Here is a 21,190-nt window from a genome sequence, read left to right as displayed (position 1 = left end):
CGGGCAGTTAACAAGCAGACGTGCTCCACATTATAGTTCACAGAGACACACTCCTGTGTGTCACTAATAACCACATTCGTGACTCGTCAACCACATACTTATGTACAGAATGTGTGGTTAGCAAACATACCCAGTACACCACTCGTATAACGCACCGCGCACTTATGTCAATCATAAAAGCACCAGTGCGCAACCGTCAGCTGCAAAAGCACAAAGGCAGTGCTCCTCTTGACATGCAGAAAACCCCTTTCTTTGCCCCAACTGGGATCACAGTCCATCCGGATGGCAAAAGACACCAACTCCACCACCAGGTTCTTGCATCCACACAGTGGCCAAACCCCGCACAGACAGTAGTGACGTGCGGCTGACAGCACATTGGATTCTCTTGCCGCGCGCTCGTGGCTCTGTCCACACTTAGCTCGTTCGTCTCCGTTCAGCACCTGACCACCCTACCAACCACTTTGCCATCAGCTTAGCCCCATTGGCGCTCACAGAAATCACGTGTTCGCATTTCCACCATCTTTCGGCCACAGCATGACACTCCATACCAAATGACTCTCTGGAGGTGGGGAAACCGACCGTGCCCCTCGACGCGGCACAGTACCTCACATGTTATCATATTCCCTTGCGTTTTGGTAGTGTGTACCAAAACACTGGCCGCTGTAAGCCGTACACAATCGGATTTATTACACGATTACGTTGTGCAAAACAAATGACTCATAATAAGGAACTCAACAAGTTTCTGATACAAAAACATCTTTACCTGAAAAAACAAAAACAAATCTACAAAATAAACTTTCTTGGTACAGTAGGTGGTCCCGGCGGAGGTTCGAGTCCTCCCTCGAGCATGGGTGTGTTTGTGATTGTCCTTAGTATAATTTAGGTTAAGTAGTGTGTAAGCTTAGCGACTGATGATCTTAGCAGTTAAGTCCCATAAGATTTCACACATTCCAACATTCTGCGTGGTGTCTGTTTGTTCTATATCGTGTCTCCCTACCACTTTCGCGCAACGACGCTCTGAGCGTGTTTTTTTTAGGGAATTGACTAGTTTGAACCTGGGACCTGTTGCTGGTAAGGAGACGCCAGACCACACGACATGTAGAATTCAGAAGAGTTCAGAGAGACTAGCGATGATATAACCAAATACTTAATGATTTCAGCGTCAGCTCCACTGCACTCCCTGTAAAAGAATCTTAATACTAACTAAATTTAGCGGATGGGGTTCGAGGCTTTCCTATTTTTAGTTAGCTGGTAAAATAACGTCGAAAAAGCAGTTAACTTTACCATTGGAAATTTTATTCTACTCACAAAACATTGTTTATAAATTGCACTATTGATAAAAGGAAATGTTTTAATACAGGATGGTAAAAACCAACTACGTTCAACAAAAATGTGAACGAATATTCCCTGAGTGGGTTTCCAAGTTCTACAATGGATCAAAGGATGACCTATGCCATATCACATCTATAATCTAGGTTTAAATTAAGTTTCACAAAAGAGAAAACTATCAAAATGGTCTACAGTGACCCTCAATTATCTTTAATTACTTATCTAACTTGTCGTAAATTACAGTGGCTGATGTGGCTTCTCAGTAATTATATAACAGAAAAATCATCACGTTTCAGATTTTTACTTCAAGTGGCAAATGTGAACACCGTGAGCTTTAATTGACGATCGACACTAGTATTACGCAAAAAGGGTTGTAACAGATGAGACTTCTGCAGTTCTGAGTGAAGCTTTATGCGCTGTTATGCAGCATCGCGTGCATTCATTACCTTGTCGGTGTTCGTCAGGGGGCGGTGGGCAGCACCGCTCCGCTCACCTCGCCGTCTCAGAAGCAACTCCCTCCTAACTTCTCCTTACTACAATTTACCGAAGTTGGTTTAAAAAAAACTATCTGGCTGTGTTTTCATCTGACCAATCAGGGTCTCAATGTTAACCTTAAGCTCTGCCTACAAAAATTCTGTCTATCCAATGAGAAACATTATACTTTTCGTGGTGGGGCAATGTTTTTAAAGTTTGCAACGTAACAGAGACGCGAAAAAAGTCTCATGCTAAAACTTGCAGCTGGTGTGGTCCTTTTAGCGTTATCGTAAGATCTATACTGTTCTTCTGGAGGGCTCTATCTTTTAACATGGGCTGGGGGGTGGTCCTGACGTAACAGAGACGCGAAAAAGTCTCACACTAAAAACTTGCGGGTGGTGTGGCCCTTTTTGTGTTATCGTAAGATCTATACTGTTCTTCTGGAGGGCTCTATCTTTTAACATGGGCTGGGGGGTGGTCCTGACGTAACAGAGACGCGAAAAAGTCTCACGCTAAAACTTGCGGCTGGGGTGTGGTCCTAGCGGTTAGCTGGCGACGTGGGGGTCCGTCCCTTATCGTAGGGCCTTCTAGCTTAACACGGTTCTGCTCTCGGCTTCTGTTCTCGTTTCTCCCCTCGGAACTGCGTCTGTCTCACGGTGGGAAGGTATGACATGCATTTAGGCATTCTTGTGTTAGTCTGTGGTATTCCATTTGCTCACTCGTTACTCCTATTATCTTGGTTAATTTAATGTCACGATTTATTCGGAGCTATGTGACATACTACTGGATTTGCTTATCATGTCAGGGTTTTCATGGAAGGTGTTGGATTTGCCTGACACCTTACAACATATGGTGCAATAGGTCCTTTGGCCTCGGTAAAGGTTACTTGCGCTAATTGCAAAATATTAGCTGCCGTTTGACATCCACTGCACTTACCTCTAGATGTCTCGGTGCGTTATAGTTTTAGCAATACGCGTTCATTTGGTTCCTGGTTCATTTCGTCCATCTGTTATCTATTCACTTGGATATATATCTCACTCACCTCCACTTCAATTTCGTCCAAGTCATAATTATGTCTTCCACGACAATCTATTCCCTGATCTCGTTGCTTGGTCTTTTGTTTCTCCCTGTAATCCACAACATAGATATTTCACGAGCGCTCGCCGAGTGACCATCAGCTTTTGAATAATTTTTGCACTGAAAGTCTATTTCAGGGTGCCATAAGTCAAAACTTGGCCAGCATTCGAGACGTCTCGTCTTCGCTTGTACAGAGCGAAGACAAAAATGATTTTACTGACGTTTCGCCAGCACGAGTGGCTGGCTTTGTCAAAGCTTCACCGTCCATTGCTGGTGGTGAACTGAAGCCGATCTCGCGGCCGCAGACTATATGTACCTGGCGCGCCAACGTCCGATGGCTTCTCCGCGGTCATTTCCGGTGCGGTTCTCCTCTTGCTACCTGCGACGGTCGGTCGCTGCAGTACGGGAAGCCAGGATCCGTTTACCTTAAGGCTTTCCTCATTCTTGTTGAAGCTGTTCGCGTGTTTTTGTATTTCTATAGCTTCTCTGAGCAAGCGTGTGTGATAGTGCTTCTCTGAAGCCAGAACTTCCTTGTCGGCGAATTTTATTACGTGGTCGGTCTCACTAAGTGCGTGCTTTGCCACGTCCGATTTCTCCACCTGACCCAACCTGCAATGTCGCTTATGTTCTTTGATCCTGGTGTTGATTGATCGTCCAGTCATTCCGACATAAACTTTTCCGCATGTGCATGGTATGCGGTATATTCCCAACATTGGGTCCCTTTCCTCCTTTGCCGATCTAAGACACTCTTTGATCTTCCTTGTCGGTTTGAAAATCGTCTTTACGCCATGCTTGCGCAATATACGGCCGATTCTGTCCGTCACTCTGGGAATGTATAGCCGAAAGGTCGTACCCGACATTTTTTTATCGGATTTCTTACTTAGGCGAGTGTTTGGCTCTGTTACACTTCTATTATAATTTGTGGAGTACCCATTGCTCCTCAGAACCCTTTCCAGGTGTTGTAATTCGCGTCTGAGGTGCTTCGGCTCACATATTCGTCCTGCTCGCGTTACGAGCGTATTAATCATTTCTCTTTTATGTCTCGGGTGGTGGTTTGATAATTTGTGCAGGTAACGGTCCGTGCGCGTCGGTTTTCGATACACGCCGTATCCCAGGTTTTCGCCATTCCTTGTGACCAAAACATCTAGAAATGCCAGTTTTTTGTCCTTTTTTACTTCCATGGTAAATTTTGTGTTGCCATGCAGGCTGTTCAAGTGTCTTAGGAAGTCACCGAGCTGTTCTTCACCATGGCTTCACACAACGAAACTATCATCGACGTACCTGTACCACACCTTAGGTTTGCAAGTCGCCCATTCCAGTGCCTGTGCTTCGATTTGTTCCATATAGAAGTTGGCCACCACTGGACTAAGAGGCAACGATTGTGGAGATGGGTACCGATCACGAACCATTCTGTTCAAAATAGACCATGGCATAGAGATCGGTTGACTGTGGTGGTCAGGGTAGATGTGACAACCGGTCCTCGTGCTCATAAAACCAGCCCTCGACGATGGGAGCTGCGTGAACAGACGTGCCCTTAGCGCTAGGATTTCACCCGGAACAAGTCCCGCCCATTCACCCCCCCTCCACGCCTAACCTTAGTGTAAGGCCCTCCCCTAAATAGCCGCCGGTTCCACAAACTGGAAGCTACAACAAAGTTGTTATCGTCGCAGTCGAACACATGTTACACTGTGATGAGAGTCAGTAATGATAAGAAATTTAAGTTTTTCTGGATGGTAATATAACATGAATTTGCATTATTAAACAAATAAAAATATTTATAGAGAATTGATAGCATCGCCAGCAATAGAAAACAAAAATATAACGCGATGTTATTTAAGGGCAATAAGGACAAATTTTCATTAACTAATTCACTTATTATAATACGTTTATTTGAGGGTAACAGCAGAACAAACATACAATGCGAAAACAATGGTCTTGAATCTGTCATGTCGGTAGTGAAGCCACGGATGCAGTCGACTAACTCTGTTGTCTAAAATCAACGTTATATAGAAATAAGTGAAAGTCGTTTTGTTTATGTAGGCCCTCATACTAACTCACGAAAATTAAAGAATATAAGAATGCCATAAAGTAGAAATACCTAATGAAAGCAGTACGATATTTGCTTATATGACATATTTCGTTAGTATTCGCATGGGCAATGGGTGAATTTTAACTTGTAAATTCTTCCAATGCCATACCTGCGCATTATAAACGAGGTTATAAAGAATTGTGGCTGTTTCTGTGTGATTAATGTACTACATGCTGTTGCAAACGTCTCAGGGAAATAATCTGTCGTTATTCTTTGTCCTGTCTATTTTTAACCAAAAGATTCAATAATTTTGTAAATTTCATTCAAACCATTTTTAAAAAATAATAGTGATGATGTGTATGTTCGTCACAGACCAGTTATGGAGGTAATAAATGCTGCAGTGTTTGACAGCTGTAAAACGTCCTTCATGCTGTGCTAGCTCTTCTTCCACCCCTAAAACGTTTCAGCAAAACTATTCAGTGAATAACACGCGAAAACAGCCTGGATCGATCTAGCAAAAACAAAGTAATTTTGATGCCCTCTGCAATTACAGTGAACACTGATGCCTGTTTCGCGTATACTGTCTGAGTTCTGAAACTCTAGTGTCAAGTATACCGTTGTTCATATCTCTCCGAGCAAATTATTCTTTGAGGGTAGATTTTTCCTGTTTTAGCTTTGGGTGGTTTTTCTCACATAGCAGTATGTTTCTTCATAGGCTATCCATCTGAATACTGAGTTCTCGTATTTAAAGAATTCAGTGCACAATTGTTTTCTCCTATGTTTGCTGTGGAAGCACCTGACACAGCTGAGGCCAACTGTGCACGTTTTTTGTAACGTATCTTTTAACTATGTCGCAAAATTTAAGACCTAGCAAGATATTAATGTAACATTCACTCCGAGCGAGTGCAGCCGAACGCGGTAAACCAAGTGGGTCAACTGAAACGACGCCCATGCGCCGAACAAAGACGGGGAAGACCGGGGGTGAGTGGGCGGGACTCGTTCCGGGTGAAATCCTGGCGCTAACGATTCCTCGTGAACAGGGGCGCTGTCGTGTTGGAACACAGCATCACGGTTGGGGAACAAATATTCTACCATGGGATTGACCTGATTAGCCAAATTGGTCAGACAATCCTTGGCAGCAATACGGCATTGCAGGATATACACCGATGCGGCTGGCCAAATCATCAACGAACCCCAGTCATGTTTCACTCTGGTCAGCAAGCTGTTTGCACCTTACGCATGGCACGGAGCACGCCATACGTAAACTCGACCACAGATCAGAAACAGTGTGAAACAAAACTCCAAATAACTCTCTTCCATTGATCAAAATGTTCAAAATGTTCAAATGTGTGTGAATTCTTATGGGACTTAACGTCTAAGGTCATCAGTCCCTAAGCTTACACACTACTTAACCTAAATTATCCTAAGGACAAACACACACGCCCATGCCCGAGGGAGGACTCGAACCTCCGCCGGGACCAGCTGCACAGTCCAGGATTGCGGCGCCCTAGACCGCGCGGCTAATCCCTCGCGGCAACGCTTCCATTGATCCAAACACCCCAGGTTTAATGACTCTGGCATCACATTTACCTGTTACGCGCATTTGTAACACTAATTTGTGGCTTTGGAATTCCAGCTCGCCCTGCATTCTCAGCTTGTGAAGTTCCCTTCGTTTTGTTTTGGTGCCGACAGGGTTCGCCAGTGTGACTTCCAGTTCGGCAGTGACTTTTGTAGCTCTTGTCGGCCGGCCGTAGTGGCCGAGAGGCTCTAGGCGCTTCAGTCTGCAACAGCGCGACCGTTACGGTCGCAGGTTCGAATCCTGCCTCGGGCATGGATGTGTGTGATGTCCTTAAGTTAGTTAGGTTTAAGTAGTTCTAAGTTCTAGGGGACTGATGACCTCAGATGTTAAGTCTCATAGTGCTGAGAGGCATTTGAACCATTTTGTAGCGGTTGTCCTCTTATTTTTCGTCCCAATCTTTTTCAGTGATCTTCTGTCACGATCATTCAACACACGTATCAACTTAGAGAATGATGTTTTACCTCTCTCCCCGTGTGCGGTGTAAATTTTCGATACAGTACGTCCAGAAACACAAAACACTTCGGCTACCTTGGTTGCTGAAGCACTCACTATACGAGCATCAAGAATCTGGCCACGTTCCAATGCACTTACGTTCCGACACAATGAACTCACAACTACACAGAAGACTTTTCTGACCACGACTGACGCTTGAAACTTATTGAGGACCGTTCACGGTCAAATACAGCAGCGCCACCTGCAGGCTTCGCTAGCATCTGCATTTACGTTCAATCGTCCATTTCGCGCGGTGTTCTCATATCTTTGTTCAGCCCCTGTATCAGGGAGAATGTCAATATGTCAGATGGAATTGGGGTGATCATATACATGTCTAGAACAGTAATCTGCCCTAATGCATTGTTTGTCCCATACTGAAAAATCTGAAGTTCCATAACACCTAGGCGGGCTACAGTGAGCAGATTTAAGCTTCCGTATCTCTTCACATTATGGAAAATCTGAGGCTAAGGTGATGGATTTGTAACCCCCCTCCCCGCCACCTTCCCCCAACTTCCTCGATGCTGTGAAAGTTAAAAATAGCCATCCATAGCGCAGAAAGTGAAATCGATAATGTAGAACACATGATGTCAGAACACTGAACTTGGGGTAGGCTCTTCAGTTCGTTGACTGTTCCATTCTTTGAGCTTCGTGATAAGTGCCACTGAATCCCAAACCAGGAAACAGAGTCATGAAACTATGATCAACAACTCTTGTGAATGAAGATAATGGCAGCACGTATAATAGGAAATATGGATGATCGAGATCTAATGGCAGTAATGAGGGTTTAGGATATACGAGTAGATGTCGCTTTATTTTCAGTTTTGCACTTCTTGCGTGGAAATGCAGTTCGTGAAGACAGGTAGTATAAGAGGTACCATTTCCTCACCCCATTACAGGAAAAGTCACACAGTAGAAAAGTAGAATTGTCGCACGTCAGTGACTCAGTCTCTTCCTTGCTTATTGTGGCAATTGCTTTTACAATTTTCTCCATTTCTGCTTGTTCGTCTTTGCTCTTTGAAGACTACGACAAATCGATCAAATTTTTTTCACCTGAGGTATGAAAGCGCACAACAGTTCTTCTGTGAATGTATACTTTCTCGCCTTATACAACTGATGAAAAGCTCTCGAATTTCCAGTGTGTTCGAAGTATTATAAAACCACGACGTTTAGACGAGTGGCATAGTAATCATCTTCCGGCGCGATTTTATAACACTGCCACCCGGCTGGAAACCACGGAGCTTTTCATGAACGGTTTTTCTGGTGCTAAAAGTGCAGAAAACATACATTCTATCCTTGATTCGTTTTATGCGAGATATTGTTTCCCAAACTTGATGCAACAACTCATCTAAAGCCAACTGGCAGTCGTAATTTCCCTGATTGTATCTTAATTCCTCCACCACTGATACAGTAACTCCTTTATTCTAAGGGCACATCCTCTTTATCGCCCTTGTGAAACTTCTTACCGGCAGCTTGTCAGATCAGATACGTCGTCGTCGGATAGTGTCTCCCCGTTCATCCTTCCTTCGTTGTCCACGAACTGTAATTGTACTGTCATAAACGAAGGATCGAATTCTGTAAACCTTTCGCCGCAATTGTTAGACACTTCTTCATTGTTAATCAAAGAATCCATCGTCACCACTCTTAACAAAAAAGGAACTTTTGCCATCAATTTCCAATTCTGCTGAACGGAAACGTGGGACGACATGCGACGTTGAAGGCTGTTCCTTTGAAACAGCTTCTCTCACAAATCTTTTAATTGCATCAGCTCTGCTGTACTTCTTTCTGCAACAAGAATTAACACCAGCGCGTTTTTTGTACCTGAAACCTTCCGCTTTCCCATTTTTCTTAAAGGACTTGCATTTACCAGCGCGCATAACCCGTTCGCACGAACTTTACATAGGGTTAACTTTCCCGGCCATTGTTTATAGGAACTTATTTTACGTAAAACCTGACATAATGACTGCAAGTAAGTACTCACTTATTAAACTGAAAGTAACTCCAGAAGTACTGTGAAGATATTTTGTCTGCTCGCAGAAGAGACCTGGACGGCCTTCTGGGAGGGTGCAAAACACAAAGAAGGGAAGCCAAATTCCGACCACATGGCCTCCCTCATGCTTCTACCCTCAATTCGGTCACAACCACAGAATGCATTTTACCACTTAATACAGCTTTATTGCACCTAGATGTGGTACAGACATTTAATATTTAGTTTCAACCCACTTCACTTTAAAAAAATAGTTTATACAATTGCTAAAGTATTTTTTATAATCTGCGATTTTTCAGTCCTATGCATCGCACAAAATACTAGTCATAGAGTTTTCGAACTATTGCAGAAAAATGCCCGTCCCCTACACATGCCTTTCCCACCCTCTCCCACCCATTACTGGTAAGTATTTTGGACTTTAAGTACGTTTTCATGGTTCTTCCAACTTCCGCTCTTCAAAAATTTCGGACCATACGATTTATTTCCCTCAATCGACCTGTTTTGATTTACATTCACTAGGCTAGATGATTTCTCCCTGAAGGACAGTTAGTGCTAAGCCAAACGTGCCATTCCCCAAGAAATCATTCCAGCACCTGATTGAACGTATGCTTGCGAGAGTGGAAGCTGTCATCAAGGATAAGGGTGGGCCAACACCATACTGAATTCCAGCAATACTGATGAAGGGCGCCACGAACTTGTAAGTCATTTTCATCCAGGTGTCCGGCTACTTTTGATCAAGTAGTGGACATCTGGAAGATGCTGTTTATTCAAATTTCGTGCCAGTCACGTAAGAGCGGCGCTAGTAGCGTTGGTATGAGAATGCAAATCAAGTTTGCTTTAAGTACAAGTTGTGACGGTCGTGAGCGTTAGTTACGTTTGAGATTTGACGCTGTGAGTTTATGTTAGTCATTAAAGCCTTAAGGCGACAAGGACGCCATTATCAATACCTCACTGAGTTTGAATTGGGTCGTTTAATAGGGCAACTAAAAGTTGGATGTCCCTTCTATGATACTGCAGAAAGACTTGGCAGGAATGTAGCCACTGTACATGACTGGTGGCAGCGGTGATCACGAGAATGTATGGTAGCAAGAAGACCGGACTCCAGACGGCCACGTGGCACTAGCGGGAGGGAAGACAACCGTGTTCGGCGTATGGCTCCGGCTCATTGTACTGCATCTGCAGCAACAATCTGAGGAGCAGTTGCACCACAGTAACACAACTTACTTTTACAAATCGGTTACTTTAAGGACAGCTCCGAGCCAGACAGCATGGAGCGTGCATTCCACTGACCCCAAAGACCCACTGAAGTGTTGGCAGAAGTGCCAACACCTTGTAGTTAGAGGAGGCCGAAATGCACACTAAGCTCACGCAGGCTGGCGTGAGGTCTGAAACAGGATACGTAATGAATGCTATAAAGAAAAGTACGTAGCTTCTGGAATACTTAACTTTAATCCACATTTGTAGAACATCGCTCTTGATGATACATTAATAGAATCTCAATATCTATACTGGTAATGGCGCCTTGCTAGGTCGTAGCAAATGTAGCTGAAGGCTATGCTAACTATCGTCTCGGCAAATGAGAGCGTAATTCTCAGTGAACCATGGCTAGCAACGTCGGCTGTACAACTGGGGCGAGTGGTAGTACGTCTCTCTAGACCTGCCGTGTGGCGGCGCTCGGTCTGCTATCACTGACAGAGGCGACCCGCGGGTCTGTCGTATACTAGCGGACCGCGGCCGATTTAAAAGCTACCACCTAGCAAGTGTGGTGTCTGGCGGTGACACCACATTCCTCCCCCGCAAATCGGCGAACGGTTGTGTTATAAGGCTTCCGCCCGCCGTGGGGAGGACCCCATGTTGACGTATGCGACGAGGTGGGGAGCCTAACAACAGGGGAGGCTGTGCCACCCGCACCCGGCCATTCGGTCCGAGGGGAGCTAGGAAACGCCTGAAAACCTAGTCCAGGGTGCACGCCAACATGCGGTGTATGCGCCCTAAGATAGTCAGGAGGGGCCGACGGGTCGACCTCCATCGTGTCGGGGCACCCGACTGGCGAAGACGACATCTGGTCCGGAGCGGGCCAGAGTTCCATGGCGGAGGACAGCTGGTCACGGGAAGCGATCGGCGGCGCGTGACCCAGGGAGGCGCCCGGCAGTTGCAGCGATGCGTCCACTGCGGGCGTCGCCGGCGGGAGAACAGGCAGCGGCGGCGGCGGCGGCGGCGGCGGCGGCGGCGGCGCGACGCCATGGGTCAAAATGGAAGGCAGCGTCGGTAACACCTGGGGCTGAGGCGAGCCAGTAGATGGGTCCCCAGGGCGCCGACCGGACGGCACCGTCGGTGAAAGCAGACGGGGAGCGGCAGAACCCGTGCGACGACAGAGGCGCAGCTGATTGAGATGCCGACGCACCTCACCAGAGGCCCCCAAAACCAGATACATAGCGCGGCCGAGGCAGCTAAGAACGCGCCCTGCGAGCCAACGCCGTGATCGCGATAGTTGCGAGAGTATACAACGTCGCCTGGGGCAAAAGCAGGTGTCTGCCGCTGCACAGGAACCTGATGCGGCGGATGCAGCAAAGACATCAAGGTTCGATGAGGACGACCATGGAGCAACTCAGCGGGCGAGCGACCATCGCGGGGCTGAGAGCGATACGAGGACAAAAAGAGCGATAACGCGTCCTCCCGCAAATGCGACTCTTCCAATTTCAACATCTGGGGCTTGAAAGTCCGGACCAATCGTTCAGCGGCACCGTTTGACTGTGGCGAAAACGGCGCGGACGTCAGATGTTGAATACCATTGGCCTTGCAGAATGACAAATTCTGCGGACATGAATTGTGGGCCATTATCGGAAACAATAGTCTGTGGAAGACCTTCAATGCAAAAGATAGCGGACAACGCTTGGATGGTGGCAGATGACGTCGTGGAAGACATCCGGACAACAAAAGGAAAATTACTGAATGAATCGACAACAACCAACCATCGAGCATTCCAGAATGGACCAGCAAAATCGATGTGTAAGCGTTGCCAAGGGGAAGTGGCTTTTGGCCATGCAAAGAATTTCCGCGGTGGTGCGGCGGTGGTGCGGCCATGCACGAAGAGCACATATGCGTAATCGCAGCATCGATTCCGAACCAAGTACAGAGCTGACGAGCAAGTTGTTTCGTTCTCACTATAGCCCAATGTCCTTGGTGGAGAAGCTGTAAGACAGAGGACTGTAACGAACGTGGGACCACGACCCTGGACGGATCATTATCAGAACGCAACAGCAAAACACCACGTCGAACAAAAAGTCTCTCCTTGTGAGCAAAAAATCGGCGAACCAACGGATCCTCGATCCGTGACTTTGACAAGGGCCATTGCGTAGCAACAAAACGCAAAACGGTAGCAAGGACAGGGTCTGAAGGAGTGCGGTAGCTACACGACGAAAATCAATCGGAAACGATTCGACCACGTCATCGGTTTCCGCATCAATGAACATGCAAGCAAGTTCGTAAGAATCGAATGCCCTATCCGCAGCAACAGGCAAACGGGACAACGCATCGGCGTTTCCGTACTTAGCAGTGGACCGATACAAGACATCGTAGCGGTACTGCGAGAGGAAAATAGACCAGCGAATGAATTTCTGCGCTGTACGTGGAGGAGCAGGCTTGGTTGGATGAAAAAGCGATGTCAAAGGATTGTGGTCCGTGATGACGGTAAAGGGACGACCATACAAGAAATCATGAAACTTTGTAACACCAAAGACGAGAGCCAAAGCTTCTTTCTCGATCTGGGAATAATTTCTTTGCGCAGACGACAACAATTTGGACGCAAAGGCAATAGGGCGATCGTGCGAACCATCTTTGTGCGCAAGCACAGCACCGATCCCGAAATCCGATGCATCTACCATCAACAAAAGGGATTTCTGGGGATCGAATGGCGTAAGGCAAGTATTGGAAAGCAACGCCGATTTCAACTGGCGAAAGGCGCGTTCGCATTCCGTCGTCCAGACGAACAGAACACCCTTACGGCGTAAGCGATGAAGCGGAGCTGAAATGGAAGAGGCATGGGGGATATATTTGTTGTAATAATTAATTTTTCCCAGCACACTCTGTAGCTGCGTCAAATGCTGCGGCGAAGGCAAGTCTTGTATGGCACGGAGGTGCTCTGGACTGGGATGTATGCCTTGGGCATTGAGTACATGTCCCAGATAGGGTAAGTCACGAGCAAAAAACACACATTTGTCCTTCCGCAAGCGAAGACCATTTTGTCGCAAGATCTGAAATAATGTTCGGAGGTTGGCTAAATGTTCTTCAGCCGTCTTTCCGGAGATCACAATATCGTCCAGATAGTTTGCTGCAGTAGGGACCGACGCACAAATAGTTCGTAAATATTGCTGAAACAATGCAGGGGCGGATGCACACCCGAATGGCAGTCTTTTGAATCGATACAAACCAAGATGCGTGTTAACCACCAATACGCGCTGGGATTCTTCGTCCACCGGTATTTGCAAGTACGCATCTGCGAGGTCCAACTTCGAAAAATATTTACCCTGGCACAGTTTGTCAAAAAGATCTTCCGGGCGGGGCAAGGGAAAAGTTGCAGTCACAAGTTGTGGATTCACTGTTGCCTTGAAGTCCACACAAAGTCTCAACTTTCCGGAAGGTTTTTGCAAAATTACTGAGGGTAAATCCCAGAGAGAAGTCTGCACACGTTCAATTACACCTTGTGATTCCAATTCGTGTAATGTTCTTGCGACCTCAACACGCAATGCGTGGGGAACATTGCGCGCTCTGAAAAATTTCGGTTGCGCATGTATTTTCAGTTCCAAATGTGCTTTGTAGTTCTTAGCGCAACCAAGGCCCGGTGCAAAAATGTCTGCAAATTCTTCACATAGACGAGAAACACTGGCTGAAGGCACAGTCTGGTTCACTGATAGAACCTGATTGACTATAGACAAGTTAAACAACTGAAATAAATCTAAACCAAACAAGTTCACCGCAGAAGAAGAACGAAGAACGTAAAAGGACACAAGTTTTGTTTGTCCCTTGTATGTAGCAAGAAGGCTGCACTGTCCTAACACAGGGAGATTCTGTCCGGAATAACTATGTAACTTAACATTTGCGGCACGCAACGGAGGTGTGCCCAGTTGTTTGTACGTGTCTTTATTAAGCAATGAAACTGCAGCTCCGGTATCGAGCTGGAATGGTATCACGTTGCCATTAATTTCTTCGTAGGACAGAGTTGCTACGTCGCGTCGGGGAAACAACTTCACTATCACACCGTAGGTGGACACACCGACACAAGAAAGGAGATGAGGCTGCCGCTCGTTACCTTGAATTCTATAGGCGGCGAGATGGAATCCAAATTGGCGTGACCACTCCGTCCAGTTTTCCAATTCCGCATCGAACGGACGAAACGGTGGTGCAACTGCGTGTTGTGGCTGCGGTAGCGATGAAGCGGCGGCGGCCGCATCGTTTTGAAGTGCACGTTGACCATGGACGAGCTGTCCAAGGGCATCCAATAAGGCCTGCGTCTGCTGATTCTGTAAGCGATAAAATTTGGACAGTACATCTGGAGAATATTGCGAAGTCAATTAGTGCAGCAAGTATTAAGAACAAGACCCGTTTTTACTCGTCGCCATATGAAGTGTTGGCAGAAGTGCCAACACCTTGTAGTTAGAGGAGGCCGAAATGCACGCTAAGCTCACGCAGGCAGGCGTGAGATCTGAAACAGGATACGTAATGAATGCTATAAAGAAAAGTACGTAGCTTCTGGAATACTTAGCTTTAATCCACATTTGTAGAACATCGCTCTTGATGATACATTAATAGCATATGTAGCTGAAGGCTATGCTAACTATCGTCTCGGCAAATGAGAGCGTAATTCTCAGCGAACCATGGCTAGCAACGTCGGCTGTACAACTGGGTCGAGTGCTAGTACGTCTCTCTAGACCTGCCGTGTGGCGGCGCTCGGTCTGCTATCACTGACAGTGGCGACACGCGGGTCCGTCGTATACTAGCGGACCGCGGCCGATTTAAAAGCTACCACCTAGCAAGTGTGGTGTCTGGCGGTGACACCACACCCACCATTTGCGACTGCAGAGGTGTCAAGTCCCCTCCATGAGAAACACCACCACACCATTGCACCACAACCTCCGAATTATACTGTTGCCACTACACAAGCTGGCAGATGACGTTCACCGGGCACTCGCCATACACACACCCTGACATCGGATCGCAACATTGTGTAACGTGATTCGTCACTCCACACAACGTTTACCGTCTGTTCAATTGTCCAATGTTTATGCTCCTTACACCAAGCGAGGCGTTGTTTGGCACTTATCGGCGTGATGTGTGGTTTATAAGCAGCCGCTCGACCATGAAATCCAAGTTTTCTCACCTCCCGCCTAACTGTCATAGTACTTGCGTTGGATCCTGATGCAGTATGGAATTGCTATGTGATGGTCTCGATAGATGTCTGCCTATTACACATTACGACCCTCTTCAACTGTCGGCGGTCTCTGTGAGTCAACAGATGAGGTCTGTCTGTACGCGTTTTTGCTGTACATGTCCCTAGGGATGTTTAGGAGTGTGGAAATCTCGCGTACAGACGTATGACCCAAGTGACACCCAATCACATGACCACGTTCGAAATACGTTAGTTCCGTGGAGCGCCCCATTCTGCTCTCTCACGATGGCTAATGACTACTGAGGTCGCTGATACAGGGTACCTGGCAGTAGGTGGCAGCACAACGCACCTAATATGAAATACGTATGTTTTTGGGGGGTGTCCGGATACTTTAGATCACGTAGTGTAGAAACATGCCTTCCAACTTTCGTTTGTGTCGCACAAATCCTTCTTCGTTCTGCGAAATTTTTTTCCGCTAGTGTATTTTTGGGCGGTCGAAACAGCCTCTTAATGACTAGGTATCACTACTCGACGCGTGCGCCTGGACGGCGTTCTCCACAAGCTGGTGCGCTTTCTGTTCCAGCTATCGGACGACGGACTCGGTCTGCACGGACGGTCCCACGCCACCCTGCATCCGTGAGGGCCAGTCTGGAGCCGTGCCCACTAATCCCAACCTCTACTACGTCTGCACAAACAACGATAACATACTGGTCCCAGATCTCTACAAGTGCGGGAACGGACTGGTGTACGACCCCGGAACGAATAGGTAAGTTACTATTCGAACGGCATACAAGAGCCAATGCGAAGGCAAGGTGAGAAAATTTCGCTGACGAAATTTTGGTTTAGCTGTTAGGCAGGAACGCAAGTCAGGAGTAAAACTGACTATGAAGTTTTGTTTGGCAGCGTTCATGTATAAAATTATCTCGCTCTTGAATTTTTGTCACATTTGGGTAGACCAGGAACCACCATCATCATTATTATTAATTATTATTATTAATATCAATATTATTGTCGTTGTACTGTTAGCATCCATTTCATTCGAATGTGCAGCCCAATTATCACAGAATCTAAGTATAAGGTAAATAGAGCTAATATGAAAATCGGGAAGAGTTCAGCGGTTTGTTGATCACCAAAACTTGGGGAGATACAGTAGTCGAAAAAGTAAAGAGTTCTCTTACCGAGGAAGCCGGATATCCTAAGCAGATACAACGTCAGAAGCAAGTTAGTTAAAACTAAGGAAACTTTTTTGGAGAAAAACGTTCGACTGACGATCAATAAGGAAATGTAACGCTGGTAGAACTCCTGAAATTGTCCATATTGGTAGACACTGGTAAATTAGTTGCATGGAAGAAAACTACAGGCTACATTCGCAGTTACGAGGTGTTGTGAAGAAAAGAGAAGGAAAGATATCTGTGGGAAGCCCTTACCAGGAGAGAGGTCGGGTTAGTGGAACACGCTAGGACATATAATTAACGTGGCTTTGGTAGGGAAACTTATTGTAATATATGAAGGAGACTATTGAACTATTCTGAGAAGTAAATATTATCACCAGATGACGGGTGGCATTAAAATTGTCGAAACAATAATTAATTAAATAAGGCCTTTCGAGAAAGTGAAAGGTGAAGTGTAATCCAACATGGCAACAATCTTTATATCAAAAACACTGAGCCAAGAGAACTAATTTATTTCTGTAACTGTGGTATGCCTACTGTAGGACCTTCGGTACAGACACCATCAGATTATTTGACTTGTTGCTCTAACGAAGTAGGCGAGTGTCAGCAATATGTCTCGTGGTCTTATCGTGGCGTGTTTATCTTCTGCCGTTAGGGCAGACGATAGAAATGCCACTTGCTCGCTTAGAGTAGCAGATTGACGGTGACCAACTTTAAACAGAACTTGATTAATTTTCACACACATTTATTAAAATAATAACAAGCATAAAAATAACTTAACTTGGTTCTGGATGCTATTTACAATTGACAATCTGAAGTTGTTTTGGTCTTGGTACGTTAATCTTATTCCCGCATATCTATGATACTTGACAAAGTGTCTATACATTTCTCTTCATGGCTATGTACAAGAATACGGTAATCTTAATAGGCCCAGACAGAAACTTGACTATAGACTAATGCAGACTAATGCAGACTGACTAATCGGAGTTTTTTTTTGTTTTTTTTTTTCTTTATTGAATTTCAATTCCCCCCGAAGGGGGCGGGCTGGCAGCAGCTTAGTATGCCGCTCTTCAGCCTACAGACTTTGTTAGAAAGATGAAGAGAATAAATAATAAAAACAGACAATAAAATCGGAGACTTAAAGAGTAACATGGCGAAAAGAAATCGTGGAACTTAAAACAAAGAACAGAGGGACGATGCTAATAAAACACATACGAACCAGACAGGTTAAACAATAGACAGACAATTAAAAAACACGGCGACAGTCTGGTTTCTGTTCGCAAAAGACATAAAATTCACACATAGCGACAGCATGGTATCTGTTTGCAACACGAGAAAGACGAACAACACTGAATAGTCACTGGAACACTGCACTAAAAAGTTGGCAAATGTGACATACCACAGCCGAGAGCAGGTGGGGGGAAACTGGACAGATGACGGGAAAATAAAAAAGGGGGGAAAGGAGAGTAAAAGCGAAGGGGGGGAGGGCGGGAAAGGAGCTGACGGAGGATGAGGACCCATAAGAGGGGTGGGGGCGCTGGGCAGACGCGACAGGGTGTGGGGTAGGCAGAGGAGGGGAATGCAAAAGGACTCAGGGGAGGGGGGGGTAGGAGAAGGGAGGTAGGGAGAGGTTTAGTGGGGAGAAAACAGGATGGAAGGGGGGAAGAGGGAGCCCAGGGAAAGGACAGAGGAAAGGAGGGGGAGTGAGTTGATAGGAGGGATAAATGGAGGGAGAGAGGGCATCATCCGGGAGGGGGAGTTGATGGAAGCCACCTTGGGAAAGGAGATGGAGGGTGTAGAGATGGAGGGTAGGGGGGACACAACGATGAAGACGTGGCAGGGGGTGGGGATGGGAGTGGAGAGGAGCAACCAGGGGGTGAGGGGGTTCAAGACTTCGGGAGGTGTAGAGGATGCGGATATGTTCGAGGAATAGGAGCAGATGGGGGAAAGGATTTAGATCATAGAGGATCCACATGGGGGACGGGAGGCGCATACGGAAGGCGAGGCGGAGTGCATGACACTCAAGGATCTGGAAGGACTTATAGAATTTGGGGGGGGGGCAGATATCCAGGCAGGACTGGCATAACAGAGTATGGGACGGATTGTAGGTGTGGAGGATGGTAGAGGGGTGCAACCCCCATGTCCGGCCAGAGAGGAGTTTGAGGAGTCGGAGGCAGTTGTGGGCTTTGGATTGGATGGAGCGGAGATGAGGGATCCAGGTGAGGGGACGGTCAATGGTGAGGCCAAGGTAGGTGAGGGTGGGGGTGAGGCGGACAGGACGGGCGCAGACAGTAAGGGAGAAATCCAGGAGCCGGAAGGAGCGAGTGGTACGACCTACGATGATGGCCTGGGTCTTGGAAAGGTTGAGTTTCAGGAGCCACTGGTTACACCATGCAGCAAAAAGGTCAAGACGATTCTGAAGAACGCGCTGCGACCGGTGGAGGGTAGGAGCGAGGGCGAGGAATGCGGTGTCATCAGCATATTGCAAGAGGTGTACTGGAGGGGGGGGGGGGTTGGGGCATATCTGCCGTGTACAGGAGGGAAAGGAGAGGGGAGAGGACAGAGCCCTGGGGCACACCTGCAGAGGGGTAGAAGGTGTGGGAATTGGCATTATGGATGGTAACATAGGAGGGGCAGTGGGAGAGGAAGGAGGCCACCAGACGGATGTAGTTGATAGGAAGGGCGTAAGTTTGGAGTTTAAACAGGAGACCGGGATGCCAGACACGGTCGTAGGCCTTTTCAAGGTCAAGGGAGACAAAAATGGCGGAGCGACGGGAGTTAAGCTGGAGGGAGAGGAGCTGAGTGAGGCGGAGGAGTTGGTCATCAGCAGAGAAGTAAGGTCGAAAGCCACTTTGGGTGTTTGGGAGGAGTTGGTTTTGGTGGAGGTGGTGATGGATGCGCCGGGAAAGGATGGATTCCAAGAGCTTGCTGAACACCGATGTGAGACAGATAGGATGATAGGAAGAGGCATCAGATGGAGGCTTGTTGGGTTTGGAGAACACCAGGATACGGGAGGTTTTCCACAGGTCGGGATAGAAGCCAGTGGCAAGGATGCCATTGTAGAGGGTGGCAAGGATTGAAAGGAAGGAGGGAGGGCACTGTTTGAGGTGGCGGTAGGTAACGCAGTCGTGGCCGGGAGCAGTGTTGCGTTTAGTGCGGTGTGTGAGGCTGATGTCCTGTGTAGTGATGGGAGTGTTAAGTTCAGATGGTGGGGTGTGGCCGAAGTACTGGAAGCTAGGAGCAAGGGGAGGAACAGAGGTATTCGTACGGTCCATGACATCAGGGAAGAGGGAATAATCAAAGTGGGGATCATCTGGGAACTAATCGGAGGCCTGTACACTCGTTATAATACCTCGAGGGTTCAGGTATCACTGCGCGAGTGTGATCCGCGAGGAGAAAAGGTTCTACGTTAGCAGTAATCTCATTGGCTTCGTTACGTATTAATACGCGGATCGGCGGAAGCAGAATTTGGTCCGTCTTTATGGCAGCGCCATCTCGTAGAGCTGAGACGGACGAGCGCTGCGCCTGCGCTGTTCTGCCTAGCGGGGCGCGCTCTAGTGGGAAAGTTGTGTACGCGCTGACTACGCGGAACTATGTACACAACAGTAACTATACCGAAAAAACTAATCAACATGTTTCAGAAGATGCATAAACATAAACGTTCGTTAAATATAAGTACAGCTTTTCAGAATTATCGTTTAAGACGTATGACTGTATTTAACTCTGTTTTCTTACGACGAATGTCAATGAAAGCGCAATCACAGTTCAGGCTGTTATAAAGGCGACGCATGGACACACGTAGCATTAATGTCCGTTTGATCAGATACTGTATTTTAACTGCACGTCGATCATAATTTCATTTCCTGTGGCGTACATTGCGAACCAGCCCTGCAGTAGCTTAAACGAGCTTGGAAGACAACACTATGGCGTACAGGTGTACCAGGCCAGCGGTCGTTAACCCACACCGTGGCTTCGATCCGTGTCTGGCTCACTCGTCGCTTTAACACAAGCTATCGCGGTGGTTGTCAAGCTATGCGAGCCGGCCCTCAGTGTTGTTAGTATAACTCGGTGTATCTCATTTCAGCTGCGTCGACTCCACATCTACTACCACGCCGGTCACGAGGACCTAGACAACGACCACGACACGACCGCAGTCCCGGCAGCGCAGTGACGCTCCAACACCACGTCATAAGGTTGCTGGAGTCCACGTACTACCGCGGGGTCAGCCACAACAAAACGTGGCTGCACGTCGCCTGCGCCTTCGCCTTTCACTTAGACCCCATCTACGACCTCGGCTGGTGCAGACCGCATCAGCAGGTCCTCCTGCTAACTTGCACATCACTCACATTAATTGTACAGCCACACAAGTCCTGTATACTTCTTCACAATTAATAGTGTTGTCGCTAATAAATGCTCTGTGAAACCTGTTTACACTTTTCATACACGATACACCTTCTATCCCGAAAGTCACCCACTCTAGAAACAATGCTGTTCTTAATAAAATTAATAAAATCTTCCCGGGCTTCCAGCTGCGTAAGGTGGTTAAAATCCCACGGTCTTTCGACTGAGCTCTCCTCGTCCATTGTCAAGTGGTAAATCACTGCTGTGCCGCCGTGGCTTATAGCCGCGCTGCTGGTTGTGACGTCAATGGTGCTCGTCCGGGCTCAAA

General features: G+C 47.0%; 1 protein-coding gene across 1 annotated transcript in view; it reads left to right on the top strand.

The window, feature by feature from the left end:
• Positions 1-20,948, top strand: part of LOC126153198 (uncharacterized) — an 81,542-nt gene extending 60,594 nt beyond the window's left edge. Inside the window, exons 4-5 of the mRNA XM_049916058.1 lie at positions 15,933-16,115; positions 20,606-20,948. Of these exons, the coding sequence (XP_049772015.1) occupies positions 15,933-16,115; positions 20,606-20,651 (229 nt within the window). The 3' untranslated portion in view covers positions 20,652-20,948. The remainder of the gene's footprint in view (positions 1-15,932; positions 16,116-20,605) is intronic.
• The last annotated feature ends 242 nt before the right edge of the window (positions 20,949-21,190 follow it).

Source organism: Schistocerca cancellata, chromosome 1 (genome assembly GCF_023864275.1).
Source record: "Schistocerca cancellata isolate TAMUIC-IGC-003103 chromosome 1, iqSchCanc2.1, whole genome shotgun sequence".
Lineage (NCBI taxonomy): Eukaryota > Metazoa > Arthropoda > Insecta > Orthoptera > Acrididae > Schistocerca > Schistocerca cancellata.
The sequence above is the reverse complement of the archived record's forward strand: the minus strand, read 5'-3'. Positions and strand labels throughout refer to the sequence as shown.